Source organism: Microcaecilia unicolor, chromosome 1 (genome assembly GCF_901765095.1).
Source record: "Microcaecilia unicolor chromosome 1, aMicUni1.1, whole genome shotgun sequence".
NCBI lineage: Eukaryota > Metazoa > Chordata > Amphibia > Gymnophiona > Siphonopidae > Microcaecilia > Microcaecilia unicolor.
Window position 1 is genome coordinate 84,704,151 of NC_044031.1, and position 17,086 is coordinate 84,721,236.

The following is a 17,086-nucleotide window of genomic DNA, read 5'->3' on the forward strand; positions in this document are numbered from 1 at the left end:
ACACACTCTCTTAAACATACACACTCCGAGGAAAATCTTGCTAGCGTCCATTTTATTTGTGTCAGAAACGGGCCTTTTTTTTTTACTAGTATTCTATAATGGAATGTGGATGCCCAGATGCCATTATAGAATAGGCTCTCACCATCAACACAGGGTGCCTAGATGGAGATACCACTTATAGAATCACTCCCTTCATGTCTTGAGGCAGATTTGATATCGGAGACCCTGAAGCTTGATTATTTACAATAAACACAACATAGAAATCTGTAGTGTCTCTTAAGGATATGTAAAGAAACAAAATTTGGTTCATTTTTGGAATTTCGCCAATTTTCAGACATTCTGCTCAGTTCTTTCAAACCTCTCAAAATTTTTTAGCACACATTAGAAATTTAACATGTACAAACTGACTTTTGTACTGGAATTTGATTTTGCATCACTAAATTTTAAGGCTCGCTAATGAATCAAATGCGTACTAATGAAAGCAAATTTCCACTGCCTCAAAAATATTCTAAGATTGTCCCCCAGTACTGTGGCCATGGTACTAAACCATGTTAGCTGTCACACCAAATCTCCAGTGCTAATCATCTGAAAGTGAAATGATCAGTTAGCACAGGGAACATGCTTTCCTCTGAACCTTGTTGGAAAAGGCTGTCTTCTTTCTCAAATCTCTGAGTACCCTTCCTCAGCACAAAAGGAACCTTTCTTCCCATAAGAAAATCCCCCTGAAGGGCACAGAGGTGTCTCCCCTGCCTGTCCCCCTTGAAAAGCATCCCCTCTGAGATCCCCTCCCAATGTATACAAGCATCCCACCCCCACCTGTTCCCTAAATTGCATACAACCAGAGGTAGCCCCTGAAAAACTCCCCTGATGAACAAGTTTGACCAAATCTCCCACCTCCCATCCATACCTCTGGAAGAAGGTCTTATCATTTCAGAGAAGCATAATTTTCATGGGTAGAAGAGGCTTCAGAGCTCTCCTGCCTACACTGCAGCTGCTCATCAGTGTCACACCAGGAGCCACTTCACCACTGTCACATGAAACCGGTGAAGTACTTTCAAAGTTGATGCAGGCTGGAAAAATCAGGGCAATTCTAGTGAAAGTCAGGCTGGGGGCCTAGGCTGTTGCATGACTGTTTTATCTCTCCTGTCTCCCTGCATAGTGTATTTATTTAATTAATTATTTCAGAGGTTTAATATACTGCCAGTCATAAACAAGGTTTACCACTATGGATGAGATTCTATATATGGCACTTAAAAAATCAGCGCTGAAATCAGTGCTGACAAAGCATATTCTATAAACGGCACCTAGATTTAGGCACCGATTATAGAATATGCTTAGTTGATATTTCAGCGCTGATATCTGCACTCATCCATTTACGCCAACGAAAACCTGGTGTAAATCTCAGCACGTAGATTTAGGTGCACTGGGCCATAGTCTATAACTAGGCACCTAAAAGTTAAGGACAAGGGAGGCTGTCAGAAAGTGAAGCGGGAGACAGCTTTGAAGATATTGTATATATGTTGATTGCTACCATTGTGCCTACTGCCTCTGTCACACTGATTGGTGACATCAAGAACTGACTTTGAATATTGGTCTGAACAACAGCTGTGGAGTTATTGAATGATTGGAGTAGATAAAAGTCTGAAAGAACTGCTTATTCTGCCTCCTGGTGTAAGCTAGTCCTTGCCCTGGTCTCAAAACCAATAATTATTGTTTTTTTTTATGGACTGGGTTCCCACTCCCGGATACACTCTAGGTGACCACCCAGGCAACACACTAACCCGGGTTTAAATACACATAGAATAACCTATTCAGAGTTTCAAACCTTTTGTATGTTTTCCCTTATAAAGGTCTATTTATTTATAAGAAAAGAGTCAATTTGGACTTTTGGAACATATGAGTGTTCTCTGTATAAAAACATGTGGATTGGTCCTATATTGTACTAGATACTTCGTAGATCATTAGTTTGTGATTCAAGGGAAGCTTTGGCTCTTTTAAATTTATTTTCTCAAGTTACTAATTCTTGGTGTTGACTCAGTGGAAAAAAATATATAAACTGTGAACAGTTCAAATTTCCTCAAAAGAGAGGAACTTTTGCCACAAAACCCATCAGTTCAGCTGATCTGAACCTGGAAGTCGTTTTTGGAACAACGTTATTAAGGAAGATGTAAAAATGGTCGGAGGGGTTGAGCCTAAACTCAATAGAAATCCCCAGTCTGAAATCACCTGGTAACTACTAATTTTTTTTGTTACTTTGGATTTACCAATTTATTATTCAGAATCATTTATTTCAAATAATTTCAGGAGTTGATGTTAATTATTCTCTGTATGGCTACAAATCCTAGGCTTGGCTGAATAACTCTGTACATAGGACAGAAGACTCTGGGACTGTGATGAAGATGACCCAATGGTCTCCTCTCTTGTTTTGGTTTAGAAGTCATCTTACATGGTACCTGTTTTCACCACCCAGGGGACCCTATTACATCATAAGGCAGTAATACCTGGTCCATTCATAGCTGTTGGTAAATCTGGATTAATAAGAATTGTAATAACTTAGTCAAAGGACGCATAAAGGTTAGATGACCAACACTAGTAATCTTGTTAAATGTTGCTAAAGTTGGAGTCAGTTCCTTGTCTTCAAACTGTTCCTCTGGATTAATGACAATTAATAAGGGCTAATCTTCGGAGCAAAACTTTTCTATCGATCATACTGTAGCTGGACCACACACAAGCTACATAAGATCAAAATGGGTGCTTAAAAATCAGTCTCCTAAAGTTACAATTTGTGCTTTAATTTCGTAACACACATTGTTCCCTTTACGTATTTGCATTGCCAAATTACAAAACTACTCTAGTAAAGTTTATTATTTTTAACTGCTCAACGGACACTCTATACCATGTGTGTCAGCTGCAGCGTACTGCCTGCCGGTGTCTTCCTGCAGTCACTCGACTCTGCTCATATGGCAAAGATGTTTCATGATTTATACAGTTAGAAGAAACTGATCTTGCTCTGGGGGTTTCTTCATCCAGGTGCCCAAGCCTGCCTTCCGTAATGCTGAAAAGAGCTGCTGCTTTACAGACTGATACACTGGTGCCATCAGCTTTGCCTCACAGTACAATGATGATATATCCCCACGGCTTGGGATCCAAGTGTTCAGCTGCCAAAGGAGGAAAAACATAAAAACACATGAATGATCCTATACAAACTGGAGGCTTCAGCTGTCATATGATCTCCATTTCATAAATTGTAGCCTCTCTCGCCCTTGTTTGGTTTTAAATCACAAACACATTAAACCATTCACCATCACTGTAGAGGATATAATTTCATCCAGTGTTTCTAATTTATATAATGTCATGTATCTGAATGTGCAATAATCATTCCCAAAATCTTTTATGATGTGTTTTGCTAATCAGAAGTATAGATGACTAATTGCTCCAAACAAGCAGACAGAAAAACAGAAATCACTGTGAGTCATTTGATATGTTGTTGGGGGGGAGGGGGGAACCCAGCTGCACTTAGTTACAAACTCTGGCAGAAAATCCCCTTTTGCTAATCTAAGCTGGAAAAGCATATCTTTTGGACATAGAAAAGAAGCAGTATAGAACCACAGGTGACATTAGAAGAGCAAGGACTGGACATGATCTGAGGAGTTTCTTGTTGCTCTCTCTGTTGCCGTGAATGATGTGAAACACGCACAGGGCACTAATCAGGTCAGAGGGATTCCTGCCAGCCTTGGTGAGAGCTGTCATGTTCTAGAGAACAGAGTTCTGTTTGCAAGGGCAACTTGCAATGTAAAACCTAACATAACAGCCGGATGACACTGTGTCTACTCAGATAATTACATCAAAGCACAAGTATATGCACACACCCACCCATGTGTACGTGCAGCACTTTTGTTTTAATGACCTTCCCAGCCTTCCCGTACTTGAACACAGTGGAGTAATATCAGAACCATCTATACCTGTAAATAGGATGATCTGCACATATAGATTGGCTATTTACATGTGTAAATGGCTAGGATGCAGAGATTTCAGAGGGGTGTAGTTTGGTTATGGCTTGGGCAAACCGAAAATGTATATGTGTATTTCTTACAAAACTGAGTGGATCTTTTGAGCACAGGCACCCCCTTGATAGGCCTGTTTGTCACTCATCTCAATGAAAAAGTCCCTCAGCTCTGCCTGGGGTCAGACAGTAAACTAGTCTCAGATGCCTTTCTTCTTCTTCACAGGGGGAAGAGTCTTCTGTACATGTATTCATGTAGGGAGGATGGCCACGCGTGCGCGGTGCGCGCGCTCTGCGCGCCAGGGGGTTCTGTCGGGGCTTTTGAGATTTTTGCTTTGGGGGATTCCGTTGGTGGGGGCCGCCGTGGATGACAATCCATCAATGGGAACAATCAGCCTGCTGTCCTCGGAGAATACCTGCTACAGGTATGTATCCTCGCTTTACTGTACTAATTATTCTCTTATCCAAATTTAAGCAAGCAATCGCAACTGGCAACAGTATACTTCTATTTCAATTCGACATGTCCAGCGCGTTCGACACGGTAAACCACAAAATACTACTAAATATCTTAGAATATTTTGGAATTGCAGAAAACGTACTAAACTGGATCAAAGGATTCCTGACCGCAAGAACATATCAAGTGATATCAAATTTGATTATATCACCACCTTGGAAACCAGATCTCCACTCTCACCGACCCTTTTCAACCTAATGATGACACCTTTAGCCAAAACGCTATCCAACCAAGGCCTCAATCCTTATATGTACGCAGATGATGTCACGATCTATATCCCGTTTAAACATGACGTAACAGAAATCACTACAGAAATCAAACACAGCTTCCAAATTATGAATTCATGGGCGGATGCATTCCAAATGAAACTCAATGCAGATAAAACACAGTGTCTCATCCTCTCATCACAACATAACAATTATAAACCCACCATTATAAATACCCCTAACTTTACCCTTCCTGTTTCAAACAGTTTGAAAATTCTAGGAGTTACAATTGACCGAAATCTTACACTAGAAAGCCATGCGAAAAACAAAACAAAGAAAATGTTTCAATCAATGTGGAAACTCAAAGAATAAAACCTTTCTTCCCAAGGGAAATATTCTGCAGACTGGTACAATCAATGGTATTAAGTCAACTACTGCAATGCAATTTATGCCGGATGCAAAGAACAAATCATTAAGAAACTCCAAACTGCACAAAACACGGCAGCTAGACTCATATTTGGAGAAATGAAATACGAAAACGCCAGTCCCCTAAGAGAAAAATTACATTGGCTTCCACTGAGATAACGCATTGCATTCAAGGTCTGCACTCTGGTTCATAAGATCATACACGGTGCAGCTCCGGGATATATGTCAGGCCTTATAGACCTACCAACCAGGAATTCTACTAAATTATCACGTACGTTCCTGAATCTCCATTACCCCAACTGCAAAGGACTAAAATATAAATCAACATATGCAACCAGTTTCTCTTATATAAGCATGCAAATATGGAATGAATTACCAAAATCAATAAAAACAACACACAATATAAATAATTTCCGAAAACTACTTAAAACTAACTTATTCAAGAAGGCTTATCACAAAGATCCAGCCTAAATACCAATAACAAAATTTACACCAGAACTACATATAACGTAACTCTTTACACCTGATTGTTCAAGTCTAATCTACTACGATTGAAGTTTTATCCGATTATCTTTTATTTCTTATTACGAAAATGAACTTTATTTATTTGAATACCTAATTCCACTCTGTCACCTCCACATTTTAACTATGTATTTCTCTTTTCCGGAATTGTTGATCACCATTACGGAACAATTGTAAGCCACATTGAGCCTGCAAATAGGTGGGAAAATGTGGGATAGATATGCTACAAATAAATAAATATTCTCTAATGCCTCTCATATTGAAAATTCTCCTGAAGCTCAATCAGGACTGATGAACCATGATTCTCAATGCTTCTACTGGCCGCAGCAGTTCTGGTTCCCTCTATTTTAAGGACCTAGTTGCGACCATCTGTGGAGCTTGGAATGCTTTCTCACCCTTATCAATCAGAACAGGGGCTTCCTCTTACATCCTGACATTCAGTCTCTGTTACTTGCACCTTGGATGTTGAGAGTTAGAAGTGGACTCTTTAGACTTACCGGAGAGTGTCTTTCAGGTTCTGCTTGCTTCCAGGAGAGGTTCCACTAGAAGGCTGTATGGTTTCAAGTAGATGAGGTTTGCCATCTGGAGTGAGGGCAAGGCTCTAGATCCTTTTTCCTGTCCTGCACAAAACCTGCTTGAGTACCTTCTACACCTGGCAGAGATAAGTCTCAAGACCAGCTTGGTATGGGATCACCTTAGTGCAACTGGAGCTTATTATTGCGTACAGGGTAAGCCCATCCATAGGCGGTCGGTGGCCCAACTGTTTGGGGAGGCTAAAGGGGGCGGGGTTAGGGGTGGGGCCAGGGGGGGGCCTTAAATCCATAATTGTCTGATAACACACAGAAAAAAAAAATAAAAATAAAAGTCACAATACCTTTTATTAAATTTAGATATTAGCTATGTATCATATGTGAAGGAATAAAGTGGTTGCTCAAAGCATATACTAACCACAATCGCTCAACTGCAAAACACTATGCACAACTTTGTGCAAAAACACACTCAGAACCTTACTGTACCATAAATATTACACTGGGCAGAACCTAATACACCAATATACCACCCATACGGAAAATGCAGACCGTCAACAATATGAAACAAGGGATCATATCATCACAATTCTCATGTAGAGCCACAAAACACCCTAATTCATGTTTAATGTGGGATAAAATGCCATAAATAAGTAAATAAATAAATATAAACTTTTAATGTTGAGCACCTAATTCTCAAAGTGGACATATTCCAAACACTATAATGAAAATAAAATGATCTTTTCTACCTTTGTTGTCTGGTGACTTTGTTTTTCTGATCATGCTGGCCCAGTATCCGATTCTGCTGCTATCTGTCCTCTTAACTCCGTTTCCAGGGCTTCCTTTCCATGTATTTCTTTACTTTCCGCCTTTCTTCTTCATTTCTTGCCGTAAGTAAAAGCTGGGTCTTCCACAGACTTGTCTGTCCAGTGGATCCAGCTTCTGCCTATTTTCTTCCTCCATGTGCAGTTTTTCTCTCTTTAAATCAAATATTACAACCATGGCTGAATATCAGCTCTCCCCCGCAGGTTCAGCAAGCTCTCTTTCCCCCTCCGCCCCCCAGTCCACATCTATAACTTGTCTCCCCCTCCAGGGTCTTACATATTTTCTTCTTCCTCCTGCCTGCCTGCCCTGCTTCCCTACCCCACCCAGGACTATCAGAGCAGCACTTTCAGCTCTCTTTCTCTCCCAAAGGTTCAAGCTGAACCTTTGTGAGAGAGCTGAAGGCCTCATCTCTCTCTCCCCCAAAGATTCAGCAAGCAAGCTTTCTGCCACCCCTCTCCAGTCCCTCCCTCTAAGTCCCACTCCTTCCTTCTCTCCCTCCTGGTTCTAGTATCTCCCTCAGTACCCCTCCCCCTCAGAAGTAATCGGACATTTGCCTTAGTCTTTCTTCTGTGGCGTGCAGTGCTGCACTGTAGAGACCACAGCAGCCCTGCCTCGTGAACTCGGACTTTTCCCTGGCTGTGACATGTCCCGCCTTCGCGGAAGCAGGAAACAGAGGAAGAACGCGTCAGTGGCGAAGGCAGAGTCGGCAGGCCTGCTGTAATCGCTAATCTACTACTGGCAGTAGTGTGAGTCGGGGGCGGGGCGTCTTTCACCGCGCTCACGCTGGCGAATGGGCAGAACAGAAGGTCAGGTCCCGCAGGAAGTTGCCGCTCTTCTTTCTGTTGTTGTGCTGATGCTGCTCCGGATATCGTGGGGAGGCAGCGAGCGGAGGCTTGTTGGGTTGGCTTTCGGCTGGGGAGGCTTAGCCTCCCCAAGCCTCTTATACCGGGCGCCTATGAGCCCATCTCTTCTCTGCATTTAGTTGTTCACTTCATGAAGGACTTGCTTTTACTAAAACCTCTCATCAAGCCCCCTACAATATCATGGGATATCAACATTTATTTATTTATTAGGATTTATTTACCACCTTTTTGAAGGAATTCACTGAAGGCTGTGTACAGTAAGAATAGATCAAACATGAGCAATAGACAATTACAGTAGTAAAAATATTCAAAAACAATACAAAGTATAGCATGGTATACTATTTACAATGTCAACACAAACGTAATAGAACATTATAATTGATAGTGAAGGGTGAAGCAAAGATGTAACATATAGATAGGTAAGAAAGTAGGAAGTTAGAAAGTAGGATGATTGATTTAAAGAAAGTTGCACATGAGGTCAGAGAGATGGTTAAATATCTCAGCTAGGGTAGGAGTGGATAAACATGTCCTGCTGCAGTATGTGCAGCCTGAGTCACTCCTTGTGTGTGTGAGTGAGACTAACAAGTTAGTTACTTCTTCCATTAAAGGCCTGGTTGAAGACCAAGCTTTCACCTGCTTCCTGAAGTAGAGATAGTCTTGTGTTAAGCACAGCCTTTCAGGCAGTGCATTCCAGCAGGGCCGTGCCTAGGGTCTCCGGCGCCCCCTGCAGTTGCCCCCCGAAAACAATCGCTACACTACCCGCCCTCTTCTCCCCAGATCCTTTTCCTTTTTTTTTTTGTTTAAATTTACCTCTGTCCGGCGGCAGCGTAGCGTTAGTGAGAAGGAGGCGGCGCTCCCCCGCCCCGACGTGTCAGTCTTCCCTTTGCTCAGTGTCCCGCCTTCTTCTGATGTCATTTCTGATGTCAGAAGAAGGCGGGACACTGAGCGAAGGGAAGACTGACACGTCGGGGCGGGGGAGCGCCGCCTCCTTCTCACTAACGCTACGCTGCCGCCGGACAGAGGTAAATTTAAACAAAAAAAAGGAAAAAAGATCTGGGGAGAAGAGGGCGAGGTAAGCATGGTGCGGCGGGGCGCCCTCCTCTCCTGCCATGCTTACCTCGCTTACCGTGTTGGCACGGCCCTGCATTCCAGAGTGTGGGGTTTACTCCGGAGAAGGCTCACTTTGTCCTTACCCAACTGAATAAAGCTCCTTTTGAGCCACTGGATACCTGTCATCTGAAGTACCTGACCTTGAATGTCTTGCTTTTTGAAGTGGTCACTTCCGCTCAAAAATGTTCTGCTCAAAACATCAAAGAAACAAAATGGCTATCTGATTTTCTGTTTGATTATGGCTAGGAGACGAACCTTTTTTTTCACTGAAAATGTCCAAAATGAATCGCCATTTTCCAAAGTGAAGCATCCCACTTTTGAATGACATAAAACATGAACATGAACTATCTGTCTGGCATCACTTAAAAAAAATATGGCCACACATATCCCCCAGGATACTAACACCAACCTATACGAGGTCTTCTTTCTTTTTCAGTCCTCAGTTGTCTAATCATGCCCACTGATATTCTTGATATGGATTTTTCCTCAAGGGGTGGTAAAAGCTTTTTTCTATCCTCTCTTGTATTTTGTGGTATTCACACAGATATCCCTGCAGCCTAGTGGTTAGTACAGTGGACTGTAAAACAAAGGGCACAGGTTCATACCTAACTATAACTTTTTTTGTAAATGTGATCCCTCTAGGACCTGAAGAATATCTACTATGCCTGAATGTACACCACTTCAATAGCCTTCAGCTGTGCAGGTGTCTTATATTTAGGTACAGTAGATATTTTTCTTTTTCTGGAAGGTTCAGAATTATTAAAACAAAAATGAGTTGAAGTGAACTGGGTCTCTTGGTTCATAGTCCACTACATTAACCAACTGGAGTAGAGTGGAGGAGTAGCCTAGTGGTTAGGGTGGTGGACTTTGGTCTTGGGGAACTGAGTTCGATTCCCAGCACAGGCAGCTCCTTGTGACTCTGGGCAAGTCACTTAACCCTCCATTGCCTGCCACATTGAGCTTGCCATGAGTGGGAAAGCACAGGGTAGAAATGTAACAAAAATAAATAAACTAGGCTACTCTTCTGACCTGCTTGCTGCTTTGTTCAGAAAGGTCTACCAATAGAGCCTGGCTTTCCTTTCCAGTTTCTCTTTCAGGGGAGAGGCAGGGGGACAGCAAGCACTAGAGGATTAAGGAGGGGTCATGCCTTAATCCCTCCAGTGGTCAGCTGCTCAATTACAGCAACTTTTTGTAACTTGGATGTGACTACAACAGGTCCTTCTTTTTAGACACGGACGTCCTTCCCATTAGAAAAACCCTGTTGCCGTCCTACTTTTGGGCCCTTCCTAATCCCATCCAAAACATACCCACAACACGCCCCTTAGCTATTTGGACAAACTGCAATGTGAAACATCCAAATTCTGACTTTCCAAAATCAGGATCTGGATGTTTTTAGCAAATGGACTTTAGGCATTTTAAGACATCCATCTGCACCTATGGGATAAGCAGCATAAAAAGTATTGAGCATTTTTGGGATCTTACAAATGTAACAAAAAACAAAAAAAAAAAATTTGTGACCTGGATTGGCCACTGTTGGAAACAGGATGCTGGGCTTGATGGAACTTTGGTCTGTCCCAGTGTGGCACATTCTATGTGTCTCATCTTTTCCCGTCAACTCTTGCACTATATAAAAGAGTTCCTTGGCAAGACTTGAGCTATTCTCTGTACACTGAAATGAAATAGTTTGTTTTTGCCACCTTAATTATTGCTCTGTCTATCTTGAAATAGATTTGAAATCATTTAGACAGCAGGTTCATGTTGGTCATGTAATAAGCTTTTAGGTACAATGGTTCATATGTTGATCCTTGGTGAAGATATAAAACCCTTCGGGAACAGGTTTGGGAGTGAATTAGAACAATTTTATTTCTAATGGAACCAATCACCTACAAGGTTGTTAAGGAGCAATTTCAAACACAATGTCATAAGCTGATGCTAAGCAAATATTTTATTATCCTTTGGATTGCAACAAATACTACTGCATTGGAAGAACAACATGGATATGGAATTTAATGTATGGTGTAATCCTAGGGGAATTCTGTGCAACTGTGCAGTGCAGAATTTTCACAGAATTCCCTACCTCTGCAAAATGCATGTAGTTCTGCACTTGCTGTGCAAAATTCTGCAAAGATGCCAGAATTGAGTCTTTCCTTACTGTCTGTCCCCCATGATCGCATGTGTCGCATGGCAAGAAAAGCAGGAAGTAAACTGCTGCACATCAGGTCACTTCCTCTTCTAGCTCAGCCCCAACTGTTTATGAGAACTGTCTGAGCCTCCGTACAGTCCCGGGGTTCACATGAGCAGCTGGGTCTAAGCTGGCAGAGGAGGAAGAAATGACCCAATGTGCAGTGGTTTATTTCTTGCTCCTTTTGCTGCATGATCTCTGCATTTGTGGGAAAGAGACAGTGAGAAGAGACTCAATGCTGACTGTGTGTGTGCCATGGGGATGGGGGGAGCAGGGCAAGGTGGGTGTGCCATGGGGATGGATGTGGGACACAGGACAAGGTGATGGTGCCATGGGGGATGGGGAAGCACAGAAAAGTGAGTGTGCTATGGGTGCTGGGGGGAGAAGGAAAAGATGAGGGTGTCATGGATATGGGGGGGGGGGGGGGGAAGCAGGGTGAGGTAAGAGTGTTCCCTAGGGATTTGGAGGACAGGTTCAGCAAGCGAAGAGTGTGCCACGGGGACTGGGGCCAGAGAAAGCTACGAATGCTATGGGGATGGGATGGGAGAAGGGCACAGAAAACAGATTATGCACTATGGGGATGGGCGAGGTGGCAGAGAAAGCTGAGATTGTGACATTGTGTAGCGGCAGGAGCAGGGCAGAACTTGCTGAGATTGTGACATTGGGAGGAGATCAAGCTTGAGAGAGTGCCGTGGGGAGGGTGGAGGAGAGCTACAATGGTAGCTGGGGAGGTAAGAAGAAAGAATGAGAGGTGGGGTTGTGTGCCTGGTAGAGGAAGAATGAGAGGTGGGGGCAGACAGAATTAGGGGTCTTGCTGAGAGTTAGAGGGAGAGAGAACTGCAGTTAGAGTGACAGAGGGAACTGAGAAGGCTAGAGACTGAGGAGGGAAAAGGCAGGAGGGGATTTCAGGTCTTATGATGGGGGAATTCTGCACAAAAACATTACAAATAAACAATGCAAAATTTTAAAATATTGTGTGCATAATTTTCTAAAATTTTGCACAGAATCCCTCTCCCCAGGAGAAATGGTGGAATATAGTTTGTCTAACAAGTAAATATGAAAAAATAATGGATATACAAAAGGGTTCTCTTAAAAGCTATCTACAGGGACCAAGATGGTGTCAGGAAGGAAATTGCTCAGTTCTGTACAGTATATGATTGCTGTTCTGCCAGTATGGGGAAAAGAAAGGCAAAGTTGAGTCTTATTCTTCAGGACCCACTGAGCCTCCCTCAATAAAGCAGACAAGTCTAGACTCTTGTGGTGTTCAGCCCCATTCAGAGGTTTTGTTGGCTTTGGGAGGTCCCAATAGCTTCACAGGATGGAGCTTGAACCCTGCATCGTTTACCACTCTGCTACAACCCGGAAGTGCTTTGTAGAGCGGTGCTACTGAGTGTCCTGACCATTCTGACTGAGAAGTCAGCTCAGCATTGGAGAGGTTACCACTAGCGGTGTTTTCCCCTATTCTAGGGGAAAGGAGTAGAGCTTCGGATGGAGTGGTTTCTATACATTAGAATCCTTATGGGAAGCATTGCACAAGCTAGATGAATCTCTGCAGGTACATTCATCACAGGCTTCTTTAAAGGTGGATAATTTGTCTAATCAGTTTGTAGTTCATGGTCAAGCACAGCTGCCAGGTTTGACTGTTTGGAGAGTCAAATACGGGAGATATAAAAATCTTACAGCAGCCCAGTTTAAAGAGAGAGATCTGTTCTTGATCCAAGATGGCATTGTAGTGAGTTGCTGCGCACCAGATGCCCCCAGACGCGCTCCGAATTAGAGCTGAGGAGGACTCCTGAACCCCTCGCGAGATGGGGAAAAGGAGAGGAAAAGTACGACAGTTTCCCTCAACCCCTACCAGGCCTCACCCCTTCCAGCAACCGATGTTTGAACGCTTCGGGGTGACGACGGGACCTATTCAAGCTTCTTCCCCTGCTACCGGTGCCGACGTATCTGAGTTGGCCGGCAGTGTAGACGGGGTTTCTTTGAGCCCCGTCATGCATGCGGCTCCCCCACAGCCAGGACGAGGAGGCATGGAAGTGGGGCCTGCAGTTCAGCTTCCAGGAGAAGAGGAGCAGAATGTACAGGGAGGGAACCTGCCCATGCCAGATGAGGTGGTGGAGAGCGGTCTGGTAGGACAACAAATTTCAAATTTTCCTTTAAAGATAGTTACTAATTTGAACCAGATCCTTAACCCCCCCCCCCCCCCATGCTTTCATTGGGGTCATTAAGTAAACCAGCCGTAGTGACAATGGAGTCACTCTGGGACTTGACATTCACTTTGCATTCCTCCCTGCAATCTTTGATTTCAAAAAATACAGTGGAAATTAAGGTTTTGTCTGAGGTAGTCCTAATCCAGGAGCAAATAAATACCCAAGAGTTTTCTGAAGTGAAACAACTTGGGAAAACTTACACAAATTGGAGAATTTGAGTCAAGTCTCAATTAAGGAAAGGAACTTTACCTTACATAGGTTAGAATATTTGGAAAATCAATCTAGGAAACTTAATCTGAGACTAACCAATTTCCCAAGATTTCCACTGATAACACCTGTGGATATGTACCTATCCATTAGGTATTAAATCAACTCAAAGGCATGCATACAATTTTAAAACGTGCTTGTTTCGGCTAGAGTTTTACACAAGAGATTTATGGAGTTATTCTCCCGAATGCCCCATTGTTTATTTCCACCTCCAAAATGAAGAAAAATAAAAACTGTGGCCTCGCTACTTCATTGACTGTAGTTACTTGCAAATGAAAGTTGTAAAATTGACACTGGAACATGGAAGGTGTCAGATTCACGCTGCTTATTTTATTCACATATAATGCTACAATGCCATCCTGGAAGCCCAGGCCATGTAAAATGGCTGCTTCTGTTGTGTGTTCTTACAAATATGCATTCACTCCTGCGTGTCTTTACAGGTACAGTGGATTGCTGTTAATTGGGACACACTGGGACTATAGTACATTGCCCAAATTAAGCAGCTGCCCCCAAAAAACAAAGTTGACATGTTACAATTTAAAAAATGAGACAGGAAGATGAAAACAAACATACCAGGCATGTAAAGCTAGTTAAAATTATTTTCAGTCACTGGGGCCAAGCTATATTTCCTGTAAACCATCTGCTTGATTGGCACAACAGAAGGATTTTGAAGGAAAAAAGGATCTGGAAAAGTTTTGTGTGACCTGCAGTTACTGTTTCTTGTATTGACTTCTAAAGGTAAATGCCTTAGGTGTCTTAATATAGCGGCCCTCATCACCCATTCATTCAAGCTCCTTGAACTGCATTAGTAGGCTGAGAAGGCTTTCACTTTAGCTGCATCTCCCCCCACTCCGAAAAAAAGTACAGTTTACTCTAGTTTCATAAAAGAAAAGTAAAAGGAATAGATCCCCCTTATCTTTTTGTTCTGTGCTGGTTAAGAAAAAACTGATGCTCCTTTGCTCTACATATGACACACTCCACAGCATTATGTGTACGTAAACGCAGCAACCCATATTGTGATGTATTGATTATGTTTTATATACGCTATTGGCCCAAATAAACGGTGCATTGTCCCAAATAAGCAGAGCCGTTACACCATTTGAACTGTGTTTTGTTTCTGTTCTCCGGCTTTTGGCCGAAATATGTGACCGCCCTGTTAAGTGGTGTCCCTATTAACCGGAATGCACTGTATTTTACAAAGGGCTATGTGTCTGGCAGAGTCTCTTGTAAAATACTGCTGGAATTGAGCACATACTGACCTGGACATCTGAATTCCAATCTCAGGGGTCCTTTTGCCGAGCTGCGGTAAAAAGAGCCTTGCGGTAGCAGCAGGTGCCATTTTTGCTGCATGCCAGGGCCCTTTATAGTGCAGTGTGTAAAAAGCCTGAAAGAACACATGGCCATGCAGTAAGCTTGCACTTACCGTGTGGCAATGTGGGAGGAGAGCACTGGTAAGGGCTCCCACACTACCCCGGCAGTAACCGGGCAGCGCTGATTACCGCTGGGTAACCCCCTGCAGTATATATTTTTTAAAAATCCAGCAGTGCCAGAAATGGCGCACGCTGGAGGCGGAACTAATGCTGGCAGCCATGTTGGGCTGGCGGTAGTTCCGGGTTGCCACATGGCAACCCTTTAGTGAAAGGGCCCCTCAATGTTCTATGGGAAATGGGCTTTCTAGTGAGTTTAATGGTTAGGCTGCTGGGATGCTATACTGTTACCATTGGTTTGGCATATTTATTTGTGAAAAGTGTGTGTTTTTTATTTAACTTTGTAATATTGTTACTGTGTGTTAGGTTGTAAACAGAAAGCTAGGCTATAAACTATGATAATTAAATAAAATAATTAAAAACAAGAGACAGAGAAGCAGGCTATAATACAAAAACATACTAAATTGTGTGTTAACAATACCTAAGAGCAGAATTTGTGGTAAATGTTTCCTGAACACTGCACTTCCTCTTAAACAAATTTGTTGGAAATAAGGCACTCCAGACATAGATAGAATAAGCATAACAGTGCATCTTGATTCAATATACTTCAAAACCTATGCGCAAGAAGAATGATGCAGGAATAATAATAAAAATTAAATACATAATATTAAATAATCCATCCTACCTTATCATGTACAATTTTGATTACATCTTACTTATATAATTTTTGATATGCACGGCAGCTTCTCTTTCGACTGATAGAACATGACCTTCATCAAGGCACTCTGATTATACGAATTATAATTAAGAGCATGCGATGATTTGGTACCTTGAACCTGATCAATGGGTTTGAGATTGATGGGTAGGCATGCTTTAATTACACATCACTATCACTTGCTCTATATGGTCAGAAAAAATGACATTGCTTTTAATAAATAAAAATGCACGTGTAATTGTAGAACAGGTGAACAAACGCTTTGAGATGTCTCTGGGTAATCAAACTAATAAATCACCCAGAAGCTTAGTGCAGGGTGTAAAGTATTTAGCAGAAACTATTGCGTAGCTTTGTATCCATGCATTTAGGGGGTCTTTTACAAAGGCACGCTAGTGTTTTTAGCATATTAAATAATTAACTAGCATGCACTAACCCCCAGATTCTATATAGCACGCCACATGTAAATCTAGGCATATTCTATAACTATGAGCATAGATTAATTTTTTTAACAAGCTGTTAAGCATTGTTAACAAGCAATAACAAGCACTAATTGGCAAAAATTAGAATTTGCGAGCGTACATTGCTAAGCATATTCTGTAATGTACTGCACCTAAATTCAAACTCATGCAGTCAAAAAGGGGCGTGAAAATGGACATTTTATGGGCATTCCAAAATCTACATGCGTTGCCAGTGTGCATAAATCTACACGCAAGGATTTACACCAGCTTTTCACTGGCGTAAATGGATGCGCTCATAGATTTATTCACATGAACTAAGCCTAAGTGTATTCTAAATAGCACATGCAGATTTACGTGCGGTATTTAGAATACACTTAGGCATAATTGCCTAATGTGCGTTAATTTTAGGCACCATATATAGAATCAGGCCCTAAATGCTAGAGACGCCTGTAGGAACATATGGACATCTTTAGCGTTTAGCGCATGCTTATTTTTAGCACGTGCTATAAAACGCTAATGCACCTTTGCAAAAGGGGCCCTTAATTTCTTAGCAGTTAACAGATGTACAGTATCAAAGATGGGTTGTCTAGAATCATGGAATGTAACTCAGACTTTTGATTAAGGTTTTTATAATCTACGTTTTTTAAATTTTTTTATTTTGTAGCAGGGGTGTAGCTACGTGGGGCCATGGGGGCCTGGGTTCCCATAGATTTGGCCCTGGACCCCCCTGCCGACGACCCTCTCGACCCCCCCATCCACCGCCAACCCGCCATCAACCCGCCATCGCCTACCTTTGCTGGCGGGGGTCCCCAACCCCTGCCAGCCGAGGTC

At 42.5% G+C, this 17,086-nt stretch overlaps 1 protein-coding gene across 1 annotated transcript in view; it reads right to left on the minus strand.

Annotated features, from left to right (window-relative positions):
* Nucleotides 1-2,681: 2,681 nt before the first annotated feature.
* Nucleotides 2,682-17,086, minus strand: part of ADARB2 (adenosine deaminase RNA specific B2 (inactive)) — a 379,575-nt gene continuing 365,170 nt past the window's right edge. The window contains exon 11 of the mRNA XM_030199275.1: nt 2,682-3,158. Coding sequence (XP_030055135.1) covers nt 2,982-3,158 — 177 coding nt within the window. The 3' untranslated portion in view covers nt 2,682-2,981. The remainder of the gene's footprint in view (nt 3,159-17,086) is intronic.